The 13,016-nt window shown below is 40.4% G+C and overlaps 1 protein-coding gene across 8 annotated transcripts in view; it reads right to left on the reverse strand.

Moving 5' to 3' along the window:
* The window catches only part of PPP2R3B (protein phosphatase 2 regulatory subunit B''beta), a 91,503-nt gene that overhangs the window by 31,046 nt on the left and 47,441 nt on the right, over nucleotides 1-13,016 (reverse strand). For all 8 annotated transcript variants that reach the window (XR_009762741.1, XM_061627001.1, XM_061627002.1 and 5 more), the window contains one exon: nucleotides 1,016-1,198. Coding sequence is in view for 7 of the 8 variants with exons in the window: in XM_061627001.1 (XP_061482985.1) it covers nucleotides 1,016-1,198 (183 nt within the window). In the remaining variant the exon portion in view is untranslated. The remainder of the gene's footprint in view (nucleotides 1-1,015; nucleotides 1,199-13,016) is intronic.

Consider the following 13,016-nt stretch of genomic DNA (forward strand, 5'->3'; position numbering starts at 1 on the left):
CGACTCTCGATAAATAACTGCCACTCCCCCTCCCCGCCTTCCGACCCTCGGCTGCTGTGCGTAACGGAAGCCTGGTGGGCACACAGCCTCAAGAATAGAAGCTGAGGCTTCGTCCAACCAGGTCTCCGTAATACATGCCAGGTCTGCACATTCATCCAAGATCAAATCATGAATGATAGATGTTTTTTGTGCTACAGACCTGGCATTACACATCAGCAGTCGAAGGTCAGTAGGAATCCTGCGTCCCCCAGCTTCCTTCTGGTTCTGGACAGACCTGGAACAAGGGATGGATATTATGTATCTATCCCTTGTTCCTCTCCGTTGACATGGTCTGCCCCCAGCACCATTCCAGCGCCTGCCGCCCAATCTTGTTATACTTTGGCCCCCAACCCCTCCCTCCTCTTCCCTCCCTGGTTTACACATGCCCCTATCTCCTCACGCGAATCATGCACCATACAAGAAATATCCTACCCCCACATATTCTGAACTCTTACTGCATGATTTAGGCCCTATTCATACATACTGCTAGTAGCATGGGAGCTACTTCCCTAAGGTAAAATCCTACACCAGTATACTATAGGAGCAGTTAGTGCAGAGGGGTACCAGTGCACACACCGCCTCCTGACAGAGTTACTGCTGGCTTACCAGAGGGAGAGGGATGGCATGGCATGGAGGTCGGTGCTGTGTTGGCACATTGGCGGGAGCACTGGATTGCCTCTGCCAATCCATCTGCATAGCACCGACCTCCCTGCTGCCTCACCCCTCTCCATCCTGGTAAGCGATAGTGACGCCACCATATGGGCACAGTTCATCAAGGAGGTCTCAATTAAAAATTCTTTTCTCCTTCCCAAATAATATACCAAGGCTGCAACCCTATGCCCATTTTCTGGTAAGTCCCACTGAGAAGGGAAATAACCACACATAGGATTGCATTGCACACACTTCAATATATTTGATGTTCTTACCAAACTTCATATCCTGTAGGCAGGAAGAAAAAAACACACTACTAAATTACCTTTGCAACTTTACCCATATCTTCTAATGTCGCTCGCTCATTTGGAAATTGACAGAAGGTTTTCTCTATTTTGGCAATGACACCATCTATATTTACTTTTTCTTTTGGACATCCTTGAGGAAAATAAAATGTTGGAATGGTTTGGCTCAGAGAAGGTGTCAAAGCTTCTTTCTTTGACTGTTCCTATAGAAAATGAAAATTACACTTATAAGACATAATAGTTGATAGTGTATTTTTCAAGCTTCAGAGAGAAAACTAACATTTTCACAATTTTTACACTCTTATCATAAGATTTGTACAACACTTTTACGGGGGGGGAGGATATGAGAGATTTTTCTAAAGCTAACAATGAAATTTACTGTTCTTTGAATGTGTGATAGAAAAAACTGCTTTCTGCCTTATAGCCATCTCACCCACTTTTAGAAATGGGTAACAAAACGTCTGCAATTACTCAAAGGTTATCTATAACTGGAACCAACATAACCAGTAATCACTAGCAAATAATGAACAGTTTTACTAAACGTGACAAGACTACACTGTAATTTCCAGTTGTTTGGTAAACTCTCTTCCAAATTCAAATGGGGAAAACAAGGGGTGGAAAGAAATATTGCATCCTTGGAAGAGATGAGGGGGTGGCTGCTTGAAAATAAGGTTCAGTAGAAAGGGGGAAACGCTACATGTATAACACTTTATCAGTCAAAATAAGAGCAGTATTAACATTTTTTATGAGAAACTTGATAAAAAGAGGCAGTTAGTGAAGGAAGATTTGTCTGTTATTCATATTGCTTTCTGGAGATATGACAGCATGCAGCTAAGCAACAACAGATAGGACAAATAAGAGAAGTGCTACACTATGGCTACAATCTTACATATACTTGCCTGGGATTAAGTCCCATTGAACTCAATGGGATTTGCTTCTGAGTAGACAAGCATAGGATTGCCTACTTATCTGAAAGTACAATTTATAAAAATATTTATAGACCCTCCCATCATATAAAGTATCAAGGCAATGTACATCAAAATACGCAAGTACAACAAAACATGCAATGTGATACAACAATACAAATAATCATAAAAATGACTGGCTCATCTTGAACAAAGTATTAAAGAGGCCTGTCAGCATAAAAAGGTCTTCAAGAGTTGTCTGAAATTCAGTAGAAAGGATGCCTGAAGAATGAGACTAGCAACACTAAATGCTTGACTTCTAAGCCAATTGGCCTTCTGAAACATGGGGAACAACTAACAGCACCCTTATGGATGATTGGGATATAAGGGCTCAGGGGCCCTTAAGGTGTTCCGGACCCAAGTTGTTCAGGGCCTTGTATGAGAACCTTGAACCTGGCCCGGTAGTATATGGGCAACTAGTGCAGATGTTTTAGCAAAGGTGCTGCATGCTCTTAGTTATCTGCCCTTATTAGTAGTCTAGCTGCTGCATTCTGCACTAGCTGGAGCTTCTGGTCGAAACCCAAGGGCAGCCCCACATAGAGTGAGTATTTCTTTATTGAGGGTGCCAACGCATGGGCTACATGCATTATCCCGATCCAGATATGGCTGGTGTAGCAGACGAAGACTGTAAGAGCCACTTCTAGCCACAGAGGACACTTACGCCTCTAATGACAAAGATGTATCCAGGCGTACCCCCAAGCCATGTACCTGCTCCTTCATAGGGAGTACAACCACATCCAGAAAAGGCAACTGGCCTATCTTCTAGGCACAGGAACCAGCTATGTACAATGTCTCCTACTTCCCAGGATTCAAATTCAGTATATGGACCCTCATCCAGCCCACTGTTGCCTTTAGGCACTGGTCCAGGGCTGGTCCAGGCACAGCTACTCCTGAGTCAGATCTTATGGAGGAACAGATGCTAAATAGCACTGGGGACAAAAGAACACCCAGAGGAACCCCACAGCACAAGTGCTGGAAGGCTGAAGAGCACTCACCCCCAATGCTACTCTTTGGACTTGTGCAGGTAGAAATGGATATGATGGTCAGTAGTATCAAAAGCCGCTGAGATACTGAGAGAGTAAAAAGGTTGCAATCCCTCTATCCTCCTTCTTGATAAAGGTAATTAATTAAGGCAATGAAAGCTGATTCAGCCCCCCAAACAAGCCAGACTGAAGTGGATCCAGATAATCAACCACAGCTCCTTGGAATACCAGGGGTCAAAGAAATCTCTATGGCGTTGGAGAGGACCCTTGGAAATGATGGCTGATCTCACTGTTCTACAATGAAACAAGAGGCTCAACAATATCACTTGTTATATCCACTGGAAAGTCCCCCAAAGCCATCAGAGCCTGTCATGTATCTATCATCATCATTATTCTAATTATAACTAATATACATCTAACAGACATACCTGAATCAAAGCATCATCTGGAGAGATTGCCATATATTGACAAGATTAAGAAGTAGTACTGTTGTATCCATACTGACAGAGCTCTAGTCTATTGGATTAACACATTTGTGATGGGCTTCCTAGAAGTTAGTCTCATTGACTAACTTGCCACCCTGAACTCCTATTGGGAGGAAGAGCGGGATATAAATCTAATAAATAAATAAAACAAATAAATTTGACGGAGCCTGCATTCTTATAAAGTACACTTAGAATAGAAAGTCAGCTACCACAAGCTAATCTATTAATAAAGTATGTTGATATTGCTCAAAATAGTTTCCAGTACATGTATCTCATGAAACATCAACTTCAGTTTCTTGCATTTGTATGCTGTTGGAAAAATCTACAACATATTCATCATCATGTCCTCATTTTGTTACTACCGAGTAGAGCAACCTAAGCTCATTCTACAGAGGAAAGAAAACCCAGACATTTTACAAGATCTTGCTCAATGGCCAATTCCCGAATCTTCAGATCAGATATAAAGAGTAACACAAAACATCCACAATATTTATTGTTTAATCATTTTTACTGTGTTATACGCTTCAGTTTCATTCTGTAGCTTCTTAGATCATAACAGTGACCCTAGTTTTCCCTCCATACTTCAAGGAAGCTAGTACTAGATGAATGTGGCAATTAATCCATTCAAAGTTAAAGAGGAGAAAAGATGCTTTTGGGGGGTGAGTTGCACTGAGAAACAAATTCTAATCTTGTTAATTGCCTCTTGCTTTCAATAGATGTGGACAGCTGTCAGAGGAACCCAGAGCACAGAATGCTGTTTCATCTCTTTATCCCATTCTTTGGCCAGTGCTAAACTTGTGATGTACACCAGACTCTCCCCTACCTACAAACCACTAAAAGGAAACCCAGAACAGAAAGCAAATAATTATGCAATAACAGCAATGCTCAGTGTATTGAAACACACCAATACATTCACAAACAATTCAAGGGAAAACATGGAGTTAAAATGTCCAAAGTGGGGGTTAAAGCTAGTAAGCGGAAACCAAATAAATCTTATATATTCATTTTTTTAAAAAAATATTCAGATGTGATGAAAGATACAGGGAATCTTTTATTTCTGAACTGCCCAGAATTTTTTTTGTGAATGAGCAGTACAAGAGTGTTGTCTATAAATCAATTAATACTGTAGCCCCTACACTGAACATCTTACTGGGAAAGTTATCACATAAATTATGTATGAGGGCTGAATGATGGGTTTTGAATAATTCCTCAGAGCTGATTTTTTAAAAATCAGTTCCAAGAACACTTCTGTTTTCCTCTTGTACTCTGTGGAGTGTGGAAATAGGTCTTCATTTAATCAAAGTCCAAGTGCAGGGGTGGGGAATCTCAGGCCAGGGCTGTTCCACAAGTCATGCCCCTCACTGGCCTTGATCTGCACTTTTGCCTGGCTGGAAAATGAACTGTCCTTGAACTCTGATAATGCTTCATGCTTGCCTGCAGAGGGATAGAGGGATGTGGGTGGTGCATGTGTCAAATGAAAGCACTGCATTTATGTGGCTGGAATAAATGTAGCAGTATTTTGGAGTTCCTTGTAATTCCTCTCTGTTTCTGAATTATTTGGTATCGCCAGTAAATGTTGCTACCACACTGCTCACCCCTAACTCTAGATCAGGGGTTCCTAAACAGATCCATGGACCACCAGCGATCCCTGAGTTTCATTCAGGTGATCCACAGCATGTCTGGATTTGTGATGTGAAGATGGGAGACAGCACATCCACTGCATTAAATATTCATCTTGATTTTTAATTGTATTTTTATTGCTGCTTTTATTTCCTATATACTGTATTGTACTGCTTCCACTTTCTACATCCCTCCATTGGGAGCTGTCCATTTATTCCTTCTCTCTGCTTCTTGTGGTTACTGATCCATAAGAAAATCTCTCCTCTTCTTCCATGTGAAGTTCTTTATAAAAAGATTTTTGAAATGGTGACTGGATCACCTCTATCTACAACAGGCATGGAAAGCCTCTGAACTACAGGCCAAATTAGGCTGACCAGGGGTCCTAATTTGGCCCATGTGAGTGTTTTCCTGTCAACCATGTACACATGCCCACAGGTGTGGGGCAGGTAAAGCTACAGCTGCAAAGAAACAATCGGGATCGTTAGAGAGTATTCTTGATTGTTCATCTGCAAGCAGCGCTTCATTCAGCACCTTTTAAAATTAGTTTGAAATTTTATTTGTTTGTTTATTTATTTATTTATTATTTGATTTATATTCCGCCCTTCCTCCAAGCAGGAGCCCAGGGTGGCAAACAGAAACACTAAAAACACTTTAAAACATCATAAAAGCAGACCTTAAAATACATTAAAACAAAACAACGTTAAAAACATTTTTAAAAAAAGCTTTACAGACATCTTTCAAGAAAGGGTTAAAAACATATTTTTAAAAAACACATATTAACAAGCAATTCTAACACAGATGCAGACTGGGATAGGTCCCAACTTAAAAGGCTTGTTGAAAGAGGAAAGTCTTCACAATGAAATGCAAACCTTACTACGATAATTTTCACATGGGAACTCCTCCTTGGAGCTCCCAACTGGAGCCAATTGCTGGCACAAAAAAGGCTTGCATTTTGCAAATGTAACTTCTGCTTGCAGCGGGGATCTTGCTTTGCAGGCACAATTTGGATTCAAGCCATGCATGCAATGTAACATTTTTTTCTTTACACCCTGGCTTGAGTCCACTCCCGATTCTTTCAAGTTCAGCAATCTGAAGCCATGTGATTGACAGATGGGTGGTACTATCCATCTGTCAAAGTAGCCCATGGACCAAATCTTGTTCCCCATTCCTGATTTATATGCTTGTCAACACACTCAAACTAAAAAGGTTAGTGAGATGGGACTTACTCTTATAGAAGCCATGCTATTTCTGCTTCAACAAGACTTGCTCTTCTATATATGCTTGGCAATTCTATGTTTAACAATGCTTTCCATCTATTTCCTGGAACAGACATTAAGCTAAATGAACCTGTAATTTCCTGGATCCCCTTTGGTTTCCTTTTGTGTTATACTGGCAACTTTTAGTCCTCAGGTACTGAGGCTGATCTTAGGGACAAGCTACAAATTTCTGATAGCAGATCAGCAATTTCATATTTAAGTTCTTTATGTTCTCTCAGGTGGATACAATTCAAACCTGGTAATTTGTCTATTTTTAATTTGTTGATAAGGTCTAGAACTCTTGTCATCGCTATTTGCCTCAGTTCCTCAGAGTCTCATCCAAAGAAAGTTTATTCAGGCACAAGGATTTGCCTTATATCTTCTGCTGTGAAGACATTCATTCAGCTTCTCAGCAACCTTCCTTTTCCTCCTTTAGCCCACCTTGACTCCCTTATCCTCTAAAAGCCCAACCATTTTCCTAGCTGGTCTTCTGCTACTAACATATTTAAATTTTTGTTTCTGTTTTTAGCAATCCCTTATTGTCTTTTTGCATTTTTTTTGCCAAAGTTGATGTTCCTTTTTGTTCTGTGTTTGGCTAAGATTTCTGTTTTCTGAAGAAAGTATTCTCGCCTATAACAGCTTCCTTGACTCTGCTCATTAACCACACTGGCACCCTGTTGGCCTCCTGGTATCTTTCCTGATCTGCAGTATACTTTCTAGATAACCTTCTATTATTGTGATTTGGAACAACCCCCAAGCATGCTGGAGAGATATGACCCTCCTGACTTTGCCTTTCAACTTCCTTTGTATCAATTCCATCATGTTTAGGGAAGTTTCCTTTTTGAAATCAAGTATGACTGTGTTAGACTTTCTTGGCAATTGTCCACTCACATACATGTTCATTTTTCTGGCACCATGCTCACTGTTCCCAACCAGTTCAACAAGACATACACCTTTCCCCATTTCATCAAACATTTTCATCCTCAACTCATGGGGAATGATTTGTTCCCAACCAGAAAATGCTGGCTCCCCCACCCCAAGTAAGCTGTTTAAAAGCTGCTCTGCCATCTTTTTGATTGTAAGAACTAACAGTCTGGCTCCATCCTGGTTCAAATGGAATCTGTCCCAAAATGTTCCACATTGCCTAACAAATCAAAATCCTTCCTCTCGACATCACTGTCTCCATTTCAAAGGGCGCTACCTTGATGGTCCTCTCTTTCAATCTCCTACCTAGCAACTTAAATTTCCCTATGTCATTGGTGCCAACATGCACCACAACCACTGACTCCCCCCCCAGCACTATCTACAAGGCTATCTAGACATGTCACATCTGTGCATTAGGCAGGTAAGTTATCACATAGTCAACACACTCATCACAAACCCAGCTATGTTCCTAATGATTGGGTAATTGCTCGTCACCCAAGGAATTTCTCTCTTCCTCAGAGTGATGCCTTTATTCCCTGAGATCTTCATTATTCATGACAGCAGAGGAACCAACACCCTGGGAGTGGGACTCAGCTATAATGTTCCAGAAGACCTCACTTAACAATCTCTCAAACTTGTTCGGAGAGCCAGGAATTCATTGCACTGAGCACACACCCATAATTTCTGTCCAGCAGTAAGAAGTCATAGATGTGATATTCTGTATGATACACCGAAAAGTTTCCATAACCCTGCTGGTTTTCCACCTGCATATCTGTTTCTGTGATTTAGTTTTGGTAGCTCTTTGCTCAGGCTGCATCCTGTAACACTTACTTTGAGAATAAGTCCAACTGAACTCAAGTGAGAGTTACTTCTGAGTAAACATGTGTAGGATTACACTAAAAATAGTACTATTTGCTAATATAATTTACTAATATAGAAATAGTACTATTTGCAGTAGCAGCACAGAAGACTTTCTGTGCAGATTTATGCCTAGCTACTGTTTCTAGCTTTGTAATTAATCTGCTGTAAGAAGTAGCTGAGAATCTTCACACCAATTTGCAACTACTGCTCTGTGATATTTTCAAAATGCCCTGTAGTTTTAAACAAATATACTTTACTAACTTTTGGTGGACACTCTTGTCAAAATATCTGTGTACTATCTTATGAGACAGCAAAGCAATATCATGGTGGTATGACATCACATACTCGGAATACATCTGTGAAGAACAGTTGAGTTCTGTCTGCTATATTTTTGGACTATTCTCTGTAGTCTGATTATTTTTAACATGGATAGAGAAGGAGAATAAAAAACAGAGCACATACACAGATCTTAACTACTTATGGCACTGATTTAAGAGCAACCATAAGGTCCTAAATTCAGCATCTCTCTGAATTGAATACCTTTTTCTAGATTTTGAGCCTAGATTTAAGATTTCAAACTTTATGTTACAGCAAACCTTTTGTGTTATGTCATCTGCTGCTTAAGGTGACTCTTAATCCCCGTTCAGACAACAGGATTTGTCCTTCAGACATACAATGAACCTGTATACAGTTGATGGCAGTGTGCCCAGGGCCAGCCCCACTTTTGAAAGGGCAAAATGACAAAGGGTGGGAAACCAGCTGTATAGACCCCATTGGCCAGTCACCACCACTGCTAGTGTGTCTGCTCCTTAGACAGGCAGCCCAATGAGCAGACTGGCCACAACAGTAGTGGCACCATAAAGCCTCTGTCCCTCATGTGACGAAACCACCCTGGTCGCCATTTTGATTCTCCTATATTGCAACTGGGTCCATATGGCATTGCACTGCAGAGGAATCAAAATGGTGCCATAGCAGGTTCAGTTACACAGAACTTGAGCATCTGTCAGCCCTGGCAAGAAAAGGTGGATAAGTAGCATGGACACTGCTGGAGCTCCCGGACTCCAGCACTTGCCCATGAATGCCATGTGTTAGTGCTGGACCTGAATGTGCCTGTGGGGTGCTGCCTTTATTTATTTGATTTATATCCTGTCCTTCCTCCCAGCAGGAGCCCAGGGCGGCAAACAAAAGCACTAAAAACACTTTAAAACATAAAACAGACATTAAAATACATGAAAACAAAACAGCTTTAAAAACACTTTTTAAAAAAGCTTTGAAGCCTTTTAAAAAAAAAGGTTAAAAAACATTGGGTTTTTTTTTTAAAAAAAAGCATATCAAAAAGCAATTCCAACACAGATGCAGACTGGGATAAGGTCTCAACTTAAAAGGCTTGTTGAAAGAGGAACGTCTTCAATAGGTGCCGAAAAAATAACAAGAGATGGCGCCTGTCTAATACATAAGGGGAGGGAGATCCACAGGGTAGGTACTGCCACACTAAAGGTCCATTTCCTATGTTGTGCAGAACGGACCTCCTGATAAGATGGTATCTGCAGGAGGCCCTCACCTGTAGAGCACAGTGATCGACTGGGTATATAAGGGATAAGACGGTCTTTCAGGAATCCTGGTCCCAAGCTGTATAGGGCTGTGCACACCAAAACTGGAACCTTGAACTTTGCCCAGTAGCAAATGGGCAGCCAGTGCTATTTTCTTCAGCAGCGGGGTGACATGTTGGTGATACCCTGCCCCAGTGAGCAGTCTCACCACTGCATTTTGCACCAGCTGTAGCTTCCGGACCAGCCTCAAGGGCAGCCCCACATAGAGCGCATTACAGTAATCCAGCCTGGAGGTTACCAGTGCGTGGACAACAGTGGTCAGGCTATCCTGGGCCAGTAACGGCCGCAGCTGTCTTACCAGTCAAAACTGGTAAAAAGCACTCCTAGCCACTGAGGTCACCTGGGCCTCTAGCAACAAAGATGGATCTAGGAGCGCCCCTTTGTATAGTGACTATATACAAAGTATATACAAATGTTCAGGCATTTGTTTGAATATACATGATACAGGGTGGACCTTATGTCATATGCATTACTTGTATGTGGAGCATAATCTTGTCTGAACAGTGTTTAGGAATTAGACCCAGTTTCATATCCTGGTTTGTAGTCCAAGATTAAACCATAGTTCTGTTCAGATGTAACAGGAAACTGTGTTTTAATTCAACAAACCATGACAAACATGTCAAAAGTTGCTGCACAAAAAGAGAAGGGGAGAGACAAATGTGCAGTCAGTGTTTGTTCTTAACCTAATAAACCAGTCTATTAAATTGAGATAATCTGAATTTGCATCCGAGAAGTCTTAGGATTTATTCAGGAAAACACAATTTTATCCTGTTCAACATGCTACAGAAACATATGCTTTTGCATCTATGATTCAAAGTTTTAGCCAAATGAGAAATGCACTTTGATACATTCTTAAATTGCACCACTGGAGAAAACTCTTGTATTTCCAGCACCACGTTCTGTTTTGGTCAGCTTTTAAAATCAGTTTAAAAGGTGGTTACAGTCAGTTAACAAGTGTTGACAGTTACCTGGTTACTGACTACTTCCCCTATATTAGAGGCAATACATGCAGCTCTAGATTTAATGTTGATAGTGATGCAATAATGTGAAACCCATTTTACAAACAGTTCTGACCATGTGGTGTGAACTGATGTGATCATTGTAAAACTCCAAAACTGATCCTATTTTGGCAGAGACTATTCAGCTTTTAGAATGTTAATAAGCCTACTTGCTGATAAAAATGATTCTGACAATGATATACTTTTCCATGTATGCCATCAACACAGGTTTTTTTAGTTTTAAAAAAAGGTATACAAGAGTGATGTGTAGGACCAATTGAAGTAATAATTAAGTTCCCGCTATCTGCAGATCAGTTGAAACAAAAGCAAGTAAGCTCTCCTTACTTTCCAAATAATATTTACTAGAAATTGCCAAGTAGTGACTGTTTTAGCTCACACACTGCTGATGAACAGACAGCAGTGCTTTCTTAAATATGCATTTCTTTGGAACTCTTCAGGCTGGATGCTAAACAGGGAAATGGTGGAGAGAAAAAAGTGGGCTCAGTGTTGAAGCTTCAGTCTGCAGTTTGCAAGAGCCTCCAGATTCAGTGCTACAGGTGCCAGGCAGCTTCAACATCTGTCCAGCTTTTGGATTAGATCCTGCTAGTTGCAAAACAGATTTAACTTTGCACTGAAAGCTACTTGGTCAAACAACCCATAATGGATGTTTCCCCAACTCCAGTTCCTAAGATCTGTCTATAGCACTAAGCAGAACTATAGAACTGTCTATAGCACTAAGCAGAGGTAGGCAGCAGAGTTAAAGAGAAATGTGGTAGTCTTTGTATCAGCCAAGTAGCAGATTAATTTTAGGTGGTACACAAGATGAAAAAAGTCAACAGATGCCAATTTATTACCTAGTGATTGGATGGCATGTAATCTTTAAAAAAAGTGTAGTCTCATATTCAGGTGGTGGATGCCTACAATTAGTTATTCTTTAATACACGCCTAAATTGGACTTCCGGGAAGGGTGACTTCGCTTGTGCCTGCTTTTGGGACGGGCTCCCGCCTCAAAAGAAGCTTATTCAGATATAAATCAGTCAGAACATTTTTTTTTTTTGACTGATGAAATTTCTCCCGGGCAGGGAGAAACGTAGAGATCAACCTCAAAGCCTGTTTTTGTTGGGAGGACTGGATTTCATTAATTTATGAGATAAGGTCCAGCCAACAATGCCGGATGGACTTTCTAACAAGCTCTATCTGCTTAAGCGATACGTTTATCTTTTCTTCAAAGAGAGAACGGACTAACAGGCAAGCACCCTTCTTTCTATTATTTTTTTTACTTGGTTTAAATTGTTGCAGCAAAAGGAGATTTGTCAGATTGATCGGCTTTGGACAACTTCTGGGTGAGATATAGCTCTTCTCTGTTATTCACGAAATTAACAGCTTATCTCTGTTTCTGTTGCAAAAAGCTGTCCTGGAAGTGCATTCTAAAGATAATAAACAGAAGAGGGATTTCTATTACTGATTTCTATTCCGAGGAATATTATATTGTCTGGGACTATTCTCTTTTTGGTCTATTTTATTTTGACGAATCTGCTTCTTCACGACGCCACTAACTGTTTTGATGCTGGGAACTAAATTTGTTTTGCATTCTTGCACAAGAGAGATAAGGCAGGTTGCTCTGTTTATACTGTGATGTCATCAAGCCTGGAATATTAACCCAATTGTTGCTGAAATAAGAAGTGGTTCTTCTTTATTTTTGTTTTGCTTTGTTTTCGTGGTTTTAAAAATGGCAATCAAGAAAGTGGCTGAGAATCTGGAAGTAATTATGTTTCAGAAAATAATGGATGAGATTGAGATAACGAAACAAACCCTGCGACAGGGTAGTAAGGAGCTGAAAATTGAACTGAGCAAAATGACGCAGGAGCTTAAAGAAATAGGGGACCCTGTGAGAGAGGAGAATGAGATCAGAGATGAGAAAAGAAAAAATAAAGGGAAGATACAAGCCCTGGAGATTGGAACAAATGTGGATTTGGAAAAAGATCTGGAGTTTATGGATTTTAGAAATAAAATCTACTGTTTGGAATTTAACGTTATCTCTGAAGAAATTAATGAAGATATTAGAGATAAAGTTATCAATGGCTTGGATAATCTTCTGGACTGGAATGATGTGATGGAGCTTGATATAGAGAAAATCTATGGAATTAACTGCAGCCATGTGACAATGGAAAAACTCTTAAGAGATGAGCCAGTGCATTTTGTAAAAAAGAAGAACACAGATATGACTTTACAACAGTATTTCAGCAACTTATTCAGAATGGATGGCAAGAAAATATTTGGGATAGAGGAAATTCCATCAGACTCTTATTATATGACTAT

The sequence above is a fragment of the Rhineura floridana genome, chromosome 5, assembly GCF_030035675.1.
Source record: "Rhineura floridana isolate rRhiFlo1 chromosome 5, rRhiFlo1.hap2, whole genome shotgun sequence".
NCBI classification, from domain to species: Eukaryota; Metazoa; Chordata; class Lepidosauria; order Squamata; family Rhineuridae; genus Rhineura; species Rhineura floridana.